Source organism: Ceratotherium simum, chromosome 33 (assembly GCF_057802395.1).
Source record: "Ceratotherium simum simum isolate JZ-2026a chromosome 33, ASM5780239v1, whole genome shotgun sequence".
In the NCBI taxonomy this organism is placed as follows: domain Eukaryota; kingdom Metazoa; phylum Chordata; class Mammalia; order Perissodactyla; family Rhinocerotidae; genus Ceratotherium; species Ceratotherium simum.
In genome coordinates this window covers 8,526,270-8,543,428 of record NC_141932.1, presented here as the reverse complement: position 1 = coordinate 8,543,428, position 17,159 = coordinate 8,526,270, and the positions used below count along the sequence as shown (strand labels likewise).

The 17,159-nt window shown below is 40.1% G+C and overlaps 1 protein-coding gene across 1 annotated transcript; it reads right to left on the bottom strand.

Annotated features, from left to right (window-relative positions):
• Positions 1-802: 802 nt before the first annotated feature.
• Positions 803-16,370, bottom strand: LOC101395448 (uncharacterized). The gene is given in 5 exon segments (XM_087422051.1): positions 803-912; positions 915-2,614; positions 10,366-10,492; positions 13,822-13,885; positions 15,981-16,370. Coding segments are annotated over 4 exon segments (1,878 nt in total). The 5' UTR covers positions 13,837-13,885; positions 15,981-16,370; the 3' UTR covers positions 803-876.
• Between the last annotated feature and the right edge of the window lie 789 nt (positions 16,371-17,159).

Sequence of the window (17,159 nt, the reverse complement as noted above, 5' to 3'; positions counted from 1 at the left end):
GAGGGTGAAAGGGATAATTCAGTACATGTGTGTGGTGATGGGTTGTAATTAGTATTTTGGTGGTGAACATGATGTAGTCCATGCAGAAATAGAAGTACAATGATGTACACCTGAAATTTTTACAATGTTATAAACCAATGTTACTGCAATAAAAAAAAAAAAAATAGAATCAAAAAAAAAAAATAGAATCATAATTTTTAATTCACTGTGGAAATTAACATCTGAGGTTGGTTAATATTAAAATAATAGTTCCCTCTAGTATGAATTTTCTTACATGTATTCCATTGAGAGGATTGGTTAAACAATCTATCACCTTCCTTACATTTGTCCTATTTCTGTCCAGTATGAATTCCTTGGCGTATACTGAGGTCATTGTTTAAAGACCTTGACATATATGTATGGTTTCCATCTTATATGAATTCTTTCATAACCACAAAGGTGTACATTTTTGATAAAGCTGATGAAACTTACATTCGTAAGGTTTCTAATAAGAATTCTGCTATGTTCCACAAGGCTTAAACTTTGGATAAGTCTTGTCATATATTACAGTTGTGTGGTTTCTCTCAAAGATGTATATTCTGATATCAAGTGAGGTATGAGCCCTGGTTACTGGCTTTGACACGCCCATTACTTTTACATGGTTCCTCTCCATGATGGAGTCTCTGATGTTGAGTAAGGCTTGAACACTTGCGTAAGTTTTGTGTCAATCATTGTATTTGTAAGGTTTCTTTCTACTATAAATTCTGATGATCCCCAAAGCTTGAGCTTTGAATAAAAGCATAGCCACATATATTAGATTTATAATGTTTCTTTTTAGTATGTATTTTCTCATGGCTTGTAAGTTTTGCAAATTGGATAAAAGCTTTGCCACACTCATTACATTTGTAAGGTTTCTCTCCAGTATGGATTTTCTTATGTTGAGTAAGATTTGAATTATCTGTAAAGGCCTTGCCACACTCGTTACACTTGTAAGGTTTCTCTCCAGTATGGACTTCCTTATGTTGAGTAAGATTTGAATGCTCCATAAAGGCTTTGCCGCACTCATGACATTTGTAAAGTTTCTCTCCAGTATGCCTTCTCTGATGACTTGCAAGGTTTGAATTTTGACTACAGACCTTGCCACATACATTACATTTATATGGTTTCTCTCCTGTATGGACTCTCTGATGTCTAGTAAGGTTTGAGCACTGATTAAAGGCTTTGCCACACTCACTACATTTGTAAGGTTTCTCTCCAGTATGGATTTTCTGGTGTTGAGTAAGATTGGAACGTGCTGTAAAGGCTTTGCCACACTCATTACATTTGTAAGGTTTCTCTCCAGTATGAGTTCTCTCATGACACCAAAGGTGTGAATGTTTGATAAAAGCCTTATCACATTTATTACATTTGTAACGTTTTTCTCCCGTATGAATTCTCTGATGTTCCATAAGGCTTGAATTTTGGATAAAAGCCTTGCCGCACACATTACATTTGTGTGGTTTCTCTCCAGGATGTATATTCTGATGTCTAGTGAGGTGTGAACACTGCTTAAAAGCTTTGCCACACTCAATACACACGTAAGGTTTCTCTCCAGTATGGATTCTCTTATGCTGCGTAAGGCTGGAACGCTCAGCAAAGGCTTTGCCACATTCATCGCATTTGTAAGGTTTCTCACCAGTATGAGTTCTCTGATGTTGAATAAGTTTTGAAGACTGGTTAAAAGCTTTGCCACATTCACTGCATTTGTAAGGTTTCTCTCCAGTATGCATTCTCTGATGACTTGCAAGGTTTGAATTTTGACTACAAACCTTGCCACATACCTTACATTTATATGGTTTCTCTCCTGTATGGACTCTCTGATGTCTAGTAAAGTTCGAGCACTGATTAAAAGCTTTGCCACACTCATTACATTTGTAAGGTCTCTGTCCAGAATGAATTCTCTCATGATTCATGAGGTTTGAGTTTTTGCTAAAAACCTTCCCACACTCATTACATTTGTAAGACTTTTCTGTAGTGTGTGTTTTTCCATATTGTGTAGGTAACAAAGGATATTTTACAATCTTCCTATATTTATTACAAATATTTCTGACACTAGGAGGAATTCTTCGCAGTGGTGAAACTGAGGAACCATTGTTGACAGACTTCTCAACTTGACTGTACTCATAAATTTTTTCCTCAGTTTGAAATCTCTGCAGTTCAGCCAGATGTGCCTGCCAACTTAATCCAGTTCTGTTTTCCAAACACTTCATATACTTGTTTCCAGCCTCGCTCATGTTATTTTTTAGTTTTAACAAACTCCTCATAAATGGTTTGTCATGCATGAAATATTGGTATGTATTATTTCTTACAGAAACATTCTGCTTTTGAGGAAAATTAATTGAGGATTTATTTTGTTTTTGATCTATTCTACAAGTGAGATTTTTGTTATGAGTCAAAGGGACTCCTGTGTAATTTCTTACATCATATCCCCATTCATTCTCATGCTCATGCATATTTTCCAAGATTTCCCTGAGGTCAAAATCCTTGATGCCATGGCTTTCATTTCTTTCCAATATCTCTAGATGGTATAATTCTCCTTTATCAATGTCCTCTCTTGGTGATAATTCCTTTATTCCAAATCCAGCAGAAAGGCTTCCTATTAAATAGAGATGGAAAATAAATATTTTACATTGAATTACATAATTACACAAAAAATAATACTTATAATGAACATAGTCATAAAGTTTCTAAAGCATGGTCCTCAAATACTATTGTGATACACAGATTTTAAGAATTTTTAAATAATTTTTTCTGTATTAATGTCTTATCTGACCTTTGATCCTAAATTTTCAAAGAAGGGGCCGGCCCGGTGGCGCAAGTGGTTAGGTGTACGCGCTCTGCTGCGGCAGCCCAGGGTTTGCAGGTTCGGATCCCCGGCACGCACGGACGCACTGCTTGGCAAGCCATGCTGTGGCAGCGCCCCATATAAAGTGGAGGAAGATGGGCACGGATGCTAGCCCAGGGCCAGTCTTCCTCAGCAAAAAAAGAGGAGGATTGGCAGATGTTAGCACAGGGCTGATCTCCTCACACACACACAAAAAAACCTAAATTTTCAAAGCACATGATATACACTATACATATTTTTTGTCCATATAACTGGAGAATTAAATATACTCAATAGATAGGGAATTGATTTATGTACTACCATATAACTGCAAGCATGAAATTATAATTGAGATTTCAGACTGTCTTCCCTACTCCTTATTCTTTATAATAATGTGCATTTACTAATATGTGTATTGGGGCTGGCCTGGTGGCGCAAGTGGTTAAGTGCACACGCTCCACTTCGGCAGCCCAGGGTTCTCAGGTTCGGATCCCGGGTGTGCACTGACGGACCACTTGTCAAGCCATGCTGTGGCAGCATCCCATATAAAGTAGAGGAAGATGGGCATGGATGTTAGCCCAGGGCCAATCTTCCTCAGGAAAAAAAAAAAAAAAGGAGGATTGGCAACAGATGTTAGCTCAGGGTTGATCTTCCTCACACACACACAAAAACCTGTGTTTAATAACATGTGTTGATATGATGCAGAAAAAAGATACTAAAAAAATTGTATATTATTATTGTGATATACAGATTTTTGATAGTACTGTGTTAGTAACATTTTAGTAACCCATGATAAATCTAGCAGGTACATTAATAAGTAACTACAGTTAGGGGCCAGCCTGGTGGTGTAGTGGTTAGGTTCACACACTCTGCTTTGGCAGCCCAGGGCTCACAGGTTTGGGTCCTGGGCGCAGACTGATGCAGTACTCATTAAGTCATGCTGTGGTGGCATCCCATATACAAAATAGAGAAGATGGGCACAGATGCTAGCTCAGGGCTAATCTTCCTCAGCAAGAGGAGGAGGACTGGCAATGGATGTTAGCTCAGAGCCAGTCTTCCTCACACACACACAAAAAAATAAGTAACCACAGTTATACAAACTAATAGCCTCCGGAATTCTAAAGAATTCTTCCTAAAGAGCTAAAGAAAGAATTTACATTCCAGAAGGGGCACACAATAGGAAAAAAGAAAAATATGTTGAGAATCAGTGAATTTTGGAATATCGGTTTCAGGTAAACACACATTATTATAAAGATTAAGAATTAGGGTAGATTATCTGAAATCTCAATTATGATTTCATGCCTGCAGTTATATAATAGCCAGTACACAGATCAACTCTCTAACTATGGAGCATCATTTAATTATCCAGTTGTAAGTTCAAAAATACAGATAGTATATAGGATGTGCTTTCAAAATTTATTATCTAAGGTCAGAGAAAACATTAATATGGAAAAATTACAGTAAGAAAACATACAAGATATAACGCAGGCCAAGGTCAATATCATAATAAATAAGACAGAAAATTGACATATCTTATTAACTAAAGGTAACTTTTCAGTCTTTACTACATGCCATACAATATTTTAAGCCCTCTAACAGCATTAACTTATTTAGCTATTCTTGAGGTAAATCATTACAATTTTTAATATAAAAAAATGGTCCATGAGGTTTATATATCTATCCCTAAGTCACACAGAAAGCAAACTCAAGAGCCAGGATTTGAGCCTGAGTGTGAAGACTAAGATGGCATGTTCATAAGCATTAAGCACCAGTGCCCATCCAGGCATACAGATGACAACAGGTCATAGCAAATACCAAGAGCTTAGGAAGAAATGTTTCAAGGGAGATACAGGACCTGAGTTGTGTCACCTACAGTGTGACTGTCTCTCTATTCCCAGATGACAGCATGAGTCATCATGTCCTGCACATGTTGGTGCAGTGACTAGAGCATGTTGCTGTCCTGAACAAGCTGTCATGTGTAGGAGTAGGGGTCTTTCCTTATGCAATGTATGCAGTGTGCAGGAGAGCCAGCCCCGTGGATACTGGGGTGCACAGGTGCTCAAAATCAAGATACATGGAGGTACCAGTAGAGTTCTTTTAGAACAATGAAAGATCTGTGGCAAGGCCAGGACTGGGAATTAGAACAGGAAAAGTGAAGGGAAGGGAGTAATGGGCAATGTGGGATCAGTGCTTGTGCTTGCAAATCTATGAAAATATGATTGTGGTATGGCAGTTAAAATCTTCACCTTGGAAAAAGAGAGGAACTCATTTAGCAAGACACATAATACTGACTCATTCTGTAGGAACTATACTTTGGGGATGAGGCAAACAAGGAAGAGATCAAAAAGGGAGACAGTGTGGTGTTACGGGAAGAATGTAGATTTACTCCAGTATTTGCTCCAAAAAGGATCAAACTAAATAGCCCAAGAATTAAATTTCTATGCATATACTTAGTCAAACATACCTTCCAGAAGACATGTACAAGATTGTTCTCAGTAAGACCCAAAAGCAAAAAGCTGAAAATGGCCATCAAGAGGAGAAAGGATGAACTCACTCTGTACAAACATATGTGGATGCAATAAAACCCTCTCAAGGGTCCAGCAATGGAGGGTGACCATGGGTGCTAGATGATGACCTCTGACTGGGGGCACAGAGGCTGTATGGTGGAAACAAAGTTAGCAGGAGGCTTTCCCCAAGGTTTCAACTCTTCAGGAATGTGATTATATTTGGTAAAACATAACTTATGAACTATATTATATATTTTTAAAAATAGAAATTTATCAATTTTGACACATCAAGTTTGTTAGTCCAAGTGTCCTTGTTTGTTATATAAAAATAAGAGTATTTTTTTGCTAGAATTTTTTAATTATTTGAAATCATACCCTTGGATCTTTTGACATTACAATTCAAAACATATAAAAGATATCAGCTGAAAAGTGCTCTTACTATGTGCAGTAGTAGATAGTTATCATTAAGAATCAATAGAAATTAGTATTGATTAAAAGTGAATGATTTCTGATTTCATAAACATCATCAGAAAATAATACCCTTAAGGAATATTACTAAATGACATAGAGCACACAATTGTTGATATGGAGGGGCAGTCAGTAGCAGCATGTAACTCTAGAAGCAATTTTTGGCAGTGCCATGGCAATCCATGGCAGAGGTCTATAAGCAGCCAATAATAGGCAGAATATTAGGACAGCAATGGGATGTGCGTCAATAAGGACCAGGTGACTTTTTACGCAATTCATTGAAAAGGAGGACAGGGAACAAAACAGGCTTCATGCATTAATTGAAATATGCAATTCCAAGAGCTTAAGAAATTGTCTGGAAACACAAGTGTCAGAAACAGGAGTAACGAGGAAACCACAGAGTGTAAAAAATTGCCTAAGATTTCTACTAAATGAAATGAGATATTGGAAGATGAGGTTAGTATATCAAGACATGCATGACAATCTAGACAGGGAGAATAATTATTAGAATAAATTATTTGTAGCAAGAAAAAAATTCAGTGCATTTAAGATAAAATTCAAAAGTTATTTTTATAAAAGTAAATATATATGGAAAAAGCCAAGTATCGTATATAAAAACCTATGGCAAACCAATTGAGTGGTATTTCTGTGACTAAGACACTAACTTAATTTAAAAAGTGTTTTTAAGGTATCAAAAATTCTCAGTTTAAAACATGCAATAGAGAAGCCAGCCCGGTGATGTAGAGGTTAAGTTCGTGAGCTCTGCTTTGGCGGACCAGGGTTCATGGGTTTGGATCCCAGGTATGGACCTACACACCACTCATCAAGCCACACTGTGGTGGTGTCCCACATACAAAATAGAGGAAGACTGGCACGGATGTTAGCTCAAGGACAATCTTCCTCAAGCAAAAAGAGGAAGATTGGCAATGGATGTTAGCTCAGGGCCAATGTTCCTCACCAAAAAAAAAAAAAAAAAGCAATAGATTTAAGCTAAAAAAGTGTAAAAATGAGATGCAACTGTACAATTAAGACAGTGGTCAAAACGTAAAACAATGACACCACCAACCACTGATGAGGATGTGGACCAACAAGAACTCTTTCATTGCTGGTGGGAATGCAAAATGGTAGAGCCAAATTGGAACACAGTTTGCAGTTTCTTACAAAACTAAGCATACTCTTACAATACAATTTAGTAATCATGCTTCTTGGTATTTACCCAAATGAGATAAAAAACTTACGCCCACACAAAAAGTTGCATGTGAATGTTTACAGCACCTTTAACCATAATCTCCAAAACTTGGAAACTACCAAGATGTCCTTCAGGTGGTGAATGGATAAATAAACTATGGTACATACAGACAATGGAAATATGAGTCAGCACTAAAAAGAAATGAGCTATTAAGCCATGAAAAGAAATGGAGGAAACTTAAATGCACATTACTAGGTGAAGGAAGATAATCTGAAAAGTCTATCTACTATTTGATTCCAAGTATATGCCATTCTGGAAAAGGCAAAAATATGGAGACAAAAGAGATCGGTGGTTGCATGGGTTACGAGGGAGGGAGAGATGACTAGGTGGAGCAGAGGATTTTTAGTGCAGTGAAATTACTCTGTAAGATATGTGTCATTATATATTGGACCAACCCATGGAATGCACAACACCAAGAGTGAACTCTTAAGGTGAAGATGGACTTTGGGTGATAATGAGGTGTCAGTGTAGGTTCATGAATGGTATCAAATGTAGCACATTGGTGTGGGATGTTGATAATGGAGAGGGTCTACAAGTGTGGAGGTACGAAATATATGGGAAATCTCTACCTTTTGCTCAATTTTTGTGTGAAACTAAAACTGCTTGAAAAAATAGTCTACTACAAAATGAAAGTGTACGTTAATAGTAGGTATGAAGTAATATGAAACAGAAGTAAAAGGAACAACTAAGACTATCTTTTCAAAAAAACTCTGGGGCCGGCCCAGTGCCACAGCAGTTAAGTGCGTGCACTCTGCTGCAGCGGCTCAGGGTTCACTGGTTCGGATCCCAGGCGTGCACTGACGCACTGCTTGTCATGTCATGCTGTGGTGGTGTCCCATATAAAGTAGAGGACGATGGGCATGGATGTTAGCCCAGGGCCAATCTTCCTCAGCAAAAAAGAGATCAGGGCTGATCTTCCTCACAAAGAAAATGAAAAAAGAAAAAATTCTGGAGGTTACACAGGTTTTGGGGAAATGTTGAGTCATAAACACTCAAGAAAGAAATTCTATAAAATATATAAAAGTCTTCATTCCATGACCTCACCAATTGCAAATGTAAAACAAAGAACACTATGGATATCATCAAAAATATGGAACTGGTAATTAAACAAATAAAAAATGTTATTTATAACAATGAAATTAGCAAGATGACAGTGGCTTAAACAAAAGAAATTACAGTAGACTTAAAAAATGTAGGCATTATTCGACTTTATGAACTTCCTCAATAAGATGTGTCAAAATTGTATTTGTCGAGGGTGAATGAACAAGAGCACACACAGGGGATAAACAATGTGGCATACACAGTGGTTTAGTCAATAGTCTCATAGATACTAGGTTGTGAACCTGGACAGCGTTCTCTTTAGTTAAGTTACTACACCTTTTATTGTGGGCTCACAGGAGATGATCATATTATCTGATCAACTATGTCCCACTGCCTTAGGGAGGCATTGTTAAATTCCAAAAAAAGCAGAAAGACAACTGGAGGCACTTATCAGTTAGGCTCTCCCAATACCTTCTATGTCAGTATCCCGGGACATGCTGACCACTCTCCCAGGGGGTTCAATAGGCACTTCTGTATGCAGCAGGATAATACTGTAACATATTAATCAGTGCTCTCCTTCAAGAATTTTCTGTTACCCAGTAAACACCCTCCATGGGAGAGTCCACCAGAAGTTGTCCATCACCTAAAGGTGGGTTATCACAGCAGAAAAAGAGGATGAAACTTCAGACCCTTAGAATGTGTATTTCAAAAGCAAGTTTCAGAGGCAAGATCTTAGAGGAGAATAAGAAATCAGGAAGACCAAAGTCTTTCTATGTTCCTTGACACAGCAGAAAGAGGGAGAAAAATATAAGGTATGGGAGTAAAATCACAGAGTCAGGTTTTGTGGGGTTCTGGAGAAGGGGCTGTGTAACGTGCCTACAGTCTGTGGGGTGAGTGCCTGCAAGACTGAGATATACTCCCATGTAGCAATGGGGACCAAAGAGAGGATCTCAGTGTCTAGTCTTTATATTACTGCTCAGTAAAAACAATCTCAAATCCTATTGCTCTTTCCACACTTGTGGCAAAAAGAGAACTGAAGAGATGGCTGAGGGGCCTAAACAGGCAGGCAGGGCTTGACACAGCCCAGGGAGTTTCATGGAACCCCAGACACTATGGAACAGCAGCTATTTTGTCTGCCTATCGCCTGAGAAGATCTCCCAAGGACACAAAATGTGAATGCAAACTGAATAGGTCAGGACTACAGAGGCCTCAGCTCTGATCTCTATGGACTGAGAAGCAAGAGAGATCAAGGGGAAAGAAGACTCCATAGAGACAGCCATCTTGGTCTCCCTCAAACCAAGGGACCAAAGTGGTCAGAGGGGCCAGATATTAGTGTTGAATGTCATGATAAATCTTTGCCTGCCTCTGCAGGAGACGGACCATCATGGTAGAGTGTGATTTTAAACTTTTACACATTTGAATAACACAGTGGTAAGTGTGTGTGTGTTGGTGTTGGCAGGGGAGAGATTTCCTTTGAGAGTTTATAAGAAATAAACTTTTATTTTCCCACAGATCTTTCCCAGCTGAAAGAAAATATTGAATATTAAACAATATTTAATGGAGCAGCTCACTCTGTGCCCATCTGAGCTCTTACTTGTGTTCATACCGCCATACATTCCCATCTATCTGCATTTTTTCCTATTCTCCCTTCACTTTTCAGAGTCCAGGGCTGTTTCCCTTGCTCCAAAATGGAGATAATGTTGTGCTCAAGAGAGATTTCAACTTACAAAGAAAAAAAGAACCTGATGTGCTATACTTTTCTCAGCTCTCCGCTCTTTGTTCAGTAAGAGAGGACATTATAGATGGGTCTAGAGAAGTATTTCAAAAATCAGTCAGCTGATTACTTCCTTCTGAATGCTAAGGGGTTATTTTAAGCATGCAGGTATCTAGCTCTCTCCCAAGAACTACTGAATCCAAAGTACAAGGGTAGAACCACAGAGTCAGATATTTTTAAAAATTTCCCATAAGATTACTTATGTAATCATAAGTAATCCCATAAGATCATTTATGACTGCTGGTGTTCTGCAACCACCACTAACCAAGCACAACATGTACAGAACTTCTGAAGAAAGGGGAAGTTAGAGCCCATGTGCCACACTAGGAAGCCTTTCCTTTCTGAATCCAAACAGCTTCAATCACTCTCTCAAGAATAGGGATTTGAAACTCAGACAAGGAAATTAGGGGCTCCCAAGAGACTCTCAAGGGAAAACACAAAGATATACAAAAGTAGTTAACTTCAGAAGGGAAATTATCCTCACCCAGGGAGAGCAGGTTCCTGTAGTTCTCCAACATCACATCACTGTACAACGCCCTCTGAGCAGGGTTCAGGCATTCCCACTCCTCCCGAGAGAATTCTATGGCCACATCTCTGAAGGCCAACTGTCCCTGCAAGGAAAGCACATTTCACCATGTCAACAGGGACAAAGTTCTTATTTTGACACAAAGGGAGACAAGGAGACATGCGTAAGGATTGACTCTGCTGGAGGGAGTGTTCTCACTGATCCATGTAAGATAATTTTGAGCAAGTTATATTTCTCTATTATTTGTAACTGAGGTGAAATTCACATAACAAAGTTAGCTATTTTAAGGTACAATTCAGTGGCTTTTAGTATATTCACAATGTTGTACAAATCTCACCTGTTTCTAGTTCAAAAACATCTTTATCATCCCAAAGGAAATCCATTACCCATTAAGCAGTTGATTCCCATTCCCCTTCTCCCTCAGTCCCTTGTAATTACTAACATGCTTTCCATGTCTATGAATTTACCTATTCTGGATATTTTCCTATTAATAGAATGGAATGAAATGTGACCTTTTGTGTGTGGCTACTTGCACTTAGAAGAATGTTTTTGGTTCATCCATGGTGTAGTGTGTATCAGTATTACATTCCTTTTTTGTGGACAAATAATACTGCATTATATAATTATACCACAGTATATTTACTCACTCATCCCTTGATGGACATTCGGGTTATTTCCACATTTTGGCTAATCTTAATAGGGCTGCTATGAACTTTCATGTACAAGTGTGTTTCTGAATACCTGTTTTCAATTATTTTGGGTATATACATGGGAGTGGAATTACTAAGTCACATGGTTTAATTTTTTAAGGATCTGCCACACTGTATTTCACAGTGGTTACACCATTTTACTAGCAATGTATCAGGATTCTAGTATCGCCACATCCCTACCAACACTTGTTATTTTCTGTTTTAGTATAGTCATCCTATTGGGTGTGAAATGATAGCTCATTGTGGTTTTGATTTTGCATTTTCCTGATGACAAATTTCAGTGAACATCTTCTCATGTGCTCGTTGGTCACCGTATATCTTCTATGGAGAAATGTCTACTAAAGTCCTTCGACCATTTTTTAATTCAGTTCTTTGTACTTTGGTTATTGAGTTGTGGGAGTTCTTCACATAGTCTGGATACTAGACCCTGACCAGATACGTGATTTGCAAATATTTTCTCCCATTTGGTAGATTATGTTCTCACTTAGTAACAGTGTTCTTCAATGCACAAACACTTTTTATTTCGATGGAGGCAAATTTGTCTATTTTGTCTTTCTTTGCTTTTGGTGTCGTATCTAAAAATACACCACCAAACCCAAGGCTATCAAGATTTACCCCTATGTTTTCATCTAAGAGTGTTATAGTTTTAGCTCTTATATTTAGTCTTTATTTTGAATTGATTTATTTACATAGTAAAAGGTAGAGGTTCAATTTCACTCTCTTTCATGTGGATATGCAATTCTCCCAGCACCAGTTAAGAGACTATTCTTTTCCCATTGAATGTTTTTGGCACCACTGTAAAAAAGAAACTGTCTATAGATGGATGGGTTTACTTGTAGACTCTCAGTTCTATCACTCTGATCTATGTTTCCATCCTCCTGCTGGAACCACAGTTTTGATTACTCTAGGTTTGTAGTAAGGTTTGATGTTGAGAATTATAAATCCTCCAACTTTGTCCTTTTTCATGTTTATGGTCTTTTGGCATCCTTACTAGTGAATTTTCAGTTTCAGTTATTTTACTTTTCTGCTCCAGAATTTCTATTTCATCCCTTTTCTATAATTCCTCTTTATTGATATTTTCTATTTGTTGAAACATTGTTCTCCTACTTTCCTTTAGCGCTTTGTTCATGGTTTCCTTAGCTCTCTAAGTATGTTTAAGATAGTTGATTTAAAATCTTTCTTTAGGGCCGGCCCCGTGGCTTAGCGGTTGGGTGCGTGCGCTCTGCTGCTGGCAGCCCGGGTTCGGATCCCCGGCGCGCACCAACGCACCGCTTCTCCGGCCATGCTGAGGCCGCATCCCACATACAGCAGCTAGAGGGATGTGCAGCTATGACATGCAACTATCTCCTGGGGCTTTGGGGGGAAAAAATAAATAAATAAAATCTTTAAAAAAATAAAAAAAATAAAAAAAATAAAATCTTTCTTTAGTAAGTGCTTCCTCAGGAACACCATCATTAACCCAGCAAACCATGGTCATACCGCCCAACTGGAAAAATCCTCAGACATCTGTAGTGAAGTCGGCCTGCCAGAAGCAGCCCTAAGGCATTTTTTACAACAGTGAAAAACTGTAAACTACCCATGTGTCTTCATTAAGAGAATGTTCCAATGAGGATATAAAAAGCAAGTTATCTCTATGTTTACTATCATGAAAACAACTCCCAAACATGACATCTCAATATTTAAATTTGCAGAAAATATCTTAACAAAACATTTACCGAAGAATATTTTCTAAAATCACATTATGATATGTAAATGCATTTTTACAAGATTTGCACCAAGGAGAACTAACAGTAGTTCCTGACAGAGATAGTAAGTGATGGTGGAACACGTGACAGGGCAGGGGATATTTTACTTCCTAGTCTCTACACTGCATCACTGTGTGGAACTTAACCACAAAAACACACACATGAAATATTTAATACAAAAAAGTATAACGTTTAACAACAATTAGTGGAATCAAAGTTTGGCCCCAGCCTCTCTGATGACAGGAAGTTCTGTTCCTATGTCTTGGCTAAATTCTAACCATTTTTATCTAAAACACCTACTGCAGCAGAGTCCCTGAACGAATACCAGGGTCTTTGTGAGATGGATGTGCTGTGAATAAAGAACCCTTACTGTTAGACAATTAGGTTGACTCTACCTTTTAAAAACTAATTGTGTCATAAAACACTCTTTCTATTCTTTATTTCTATTTCTGATCTTCATATTCTATTCCAAAGTATTAATATTTTGCAGTCAGAAACACAGATTCACTTCAAGTGTTTATAACATCAGACAAAGCAAGTTTCCCCCATCAGTCTTCTTTTCCAGAGGTCTCCAGTCACTTGTGCACGTTAATACATCACTTACTTAAGGAGTCTGTTTTAATCCCGGTTTACATAGAGCTGAAAGGGCATCCAGAGGGGTCCCCTACACAATCCTTACTGTCCAGCCTCACTGACACCACAGAGCCTACTCCCCATCTCCAATCCATGCCTGGGTAGACAACCCTTCACAGGATGATCCCCTAAAAGGAGCCTCTTCCTAAGCTCCAGGTCACGGGTCACAATGAGATGGAATCTGCATAGAGATGAGAAGGCAAGGCCTTGTGTGAGAGTCAACATTTTAGGCAGGATACTTCACAGACAGACTATAATAGTAAGGCCAAAATGAGGCAGTTTAGAAAGGAGAAAACAGAAAAATCAACTAAGATTATGACTTTTACCTTAGAAAGAGCCATTCCTCCCTTTTTCTTTCTTCTTCCTCTGGGACTCTCAGGTTAGATTATTCTGTATGACAAAAACACATTGTTCAATGCTTAGAATCAACACACCCCCTTCCTCTGCCACAAGTATACACATAGGGAGAACCTCAATACAGGGGACAGACGGCCCTTTGCTGCCCACTGTAACAGGAGGGAGCAGGGGCAATAAACTCCATACAGAGACCCACAAGTGAGTTTTTCACACAGTTCTCCAGAAAGCCCTCCTCTCCTACTGAAACCCACACACTCTGCTGCAACTGCATTGTCCTTTGTCCACTTGGCACTCAGCCAAAGGAAACTGCCTCATCCAATTTTTTTTAGCTCTTCCCTAGACAGCCAGCATTCAATGATTGGTTGATGCAGGATATGGAAGCCTGTCCCTTCCCTCAATTTGGAACAATTCTGAAGAGCCACCAAGCTCCAGGGTTTCCTGAAGTAGCTACTCTGAGGAGTTCAGACTTTTTGTTCTGAGGGTGATGGGAAACTATATGAGGGTTTAATACCAAAAGATGATACAATCAAACTTAAGATTTATCTGTGATACCAACAGAGAGAGAAGCTGAAAGAGAGGCATGTCTCTCTCTCTGAGCCTCTGCCCCTGCCTTCTTAGTGGTTTTCACTTTTTTTGGAAGACTGGGACACATTTCAAGTTCTAAATATAACTGGGCACCATCTCCCAGAGAACTGCCAAATGCAGACACATGCCCAATTCTGAAAATCATTCCAGGGATCCCATTTGCTCAGACTCAGAATTCCTGGCCTACTCTATCATCTCCATGTTACAGGTGGGGGCACTGAGGCTCAGAGGGGGAGAAAGTTTACCAAGTTACCCTGAAGAGGTCTGAGTTCAGTGAGCAGAGCTGGGTGTAAGTGGTGGCCTGGATAGAACAGTAGAAAGGCTCTGTTCTAATTCCAGATTGCCTTTCATATTCTTGAGCAGGAGAAGCTTCTCGTTCATGGGTTTAATCAAACCCAAGCATTTAATTTCTCTTTTCTAGAAAAATATTTAAAAAATATGAAATTAAAAATAGTTATTAGGCCTGAAAAACATGAAAAAGGGTCACCTGGAGAAAATGAGTTCTGAGCAATCCGTTCATCATGAACAGATGGGCTCTGTGGGAAGAAAGTTCTACATTAATCCAGCCCATCCTTCAACATCTGCACAGAAAGGACAAAAGGGTCTTGAGGGGAACATCTACCTAGTTGGAGACCAGTTCAGAAGTCACTAATTTAACAGATTGTTTCAGAGAAGAAAGAACCTATTGATTACTAAACTGGTTAAATTAGATTTTGAGTGTTAAAAGAATATCAACATCCTTACCAGATGCATAGTGAAATAGTGTAAAGTTATTTACAGACATTAAAGAACAGTTCCAATATAAAACAGAGTAGAAAGCATATTTACTTCATACTCTGAACAATAAAATTAAGAGAGAAAATAATTTGGAAATTTAAAAAAATGTCCATTAGATTCTGAGATTAAAGGTAAAACAAGTGTGAGGATACTTCACACTTAAAAAGAATGACATGAGCCACAGGTGACAGAAAGTCCTCCCTCATTTCTTGAAAGGGAAGAAGGTGACCTGGAATTGACTGAGCTAAGTCTCTGCCCTCAGGGTGAACAGGGACTGCAAATGGAATCTTCTTCTGATGCAATAATTAGAAAATGCAGACTCCTCAAACACCTGCTTTTGTAACTCTCATTCTCTTCCGCATAATTCAAACATTTCAACAAATCTGAAATTAACTAGGTTATAAAGCTACAAATCAGTACTACTTCACAACTTACTATCCCATATCCAATCCACTCAATACTCGCCCGGGTTTGGGTCCCTAACTTTCTCCACCGCTGTGTGTTTTGTTCTCTGTATTTGTCTCTCTCTGAGTCCTTCTGGTTCTCTTGTCTCCTTTGTGCATTTCTGTGTTTCTCTCCGTTTCTCCTCATCCTTTTGCTTCCTTCCCTCTCTATTCCTCCTCCTACAGAGGAAACCTGTTTCAATCCCTGCGTTCTTTCTCCCTAAACTTTCTGGTGCCCTCTTACTCCAAGTAGTTCTGCCTCTTTCTCCCCATCTCTGTTCCCCTCTGCTCTCCCTGGAGGGGGGTGAAGGGCATGTACCCACCTCCTGCGTGAGGACTGGACCACGCGGTTGGGCGGAGTGAGGGGAGTGGGCGTCAGAGGAAGGTTCTGAGCAGGAAAACGATGCAGAGGCGGTCGGTGTCTACGCGGAGCGAAGGCAGAAAAGTTGGGCGGGCACCTGCCTCGCGGCGATTTTAACCGGAAACGGACGCAGACTCCCGGACCGCACGGAGCCGCAGGACTCGGCACGTCTATGGCGACGCCGCGAAAGGGACGAACTCACAGCGAGAGGGACGAGCGGGTTGAAAGATTTTAACTTAGGGGGCGACCCCAAACCCGGGTGTGAGGGGCGGGGGCCTGAGGACCGGAAAGCGCAGGTACGAACCAGAAAAACAGACTGACCGGCGTGCGTCCGTTGTCACGCACGATCCGCTTCCGGGTCTGCAGCTAACGGTACGTGCGCTTGCGCATCGGGGCGGGGTGGATTCGGGGCGGGGCCTGAGGGCGTAGGTTCTGGCTTTCTCCTCCGCCCCTCAGATTTCCGGATCTGTTTGTCCTTCCCGTAGTGTTGAATCTACGTGGTGTCCTTTTGAGCCGTGCCACGGAGAGAAGTAGAGATGTGTTGGCCAGTTATACTCGAAGCAGAGCTATTTCTTCTTACCAAATCTAAAACGAATGACGTGAAAGCTTTTTGACGCGCGGATGGAGCCGCCTGTCCTGTGAGGAGGCGGCTGGGGCGCTGGGCCCTGTGGGGGCGGGGCGGGAGGCTGTGGGGGGCGCTGGATCCAGGAAGGTCTGAGACGCGGACGGTTACAACTTCTTTAAGCAGAAGGCGGAATTGTCTGTGTAGGTGAGGGAAACTAGAATGTGACATGAAATACAAACTGTGGCTGCGCGGAGTGTGCAACTTTATACTAACCCCAGCAGAGCGTAATTTCTATTTCTGTTCCTCGTTCACTCGGGAGGTAGACACAACCCTGGGCTGGGTTCCAGGGAGTTTATGGGGCCAGGCCCTGGGCTTTGGGGGCAGAGAGCTGAGATGTTGCTTTAAAAGAACAAAAATTTGGGAGCTGGCTGGGTGGCGTAGTGGGTAAAGTTCGCGCGCCCTGCTTTGGTGGCCCCGGTTTTGCTCCCGGGTGAGCACCTTCGCACGGCTCATCGAGCCATGCTGTGGCGGCAACCCACATACAAAATAGAGGAAGATGGGCACAGATGCTCCTCA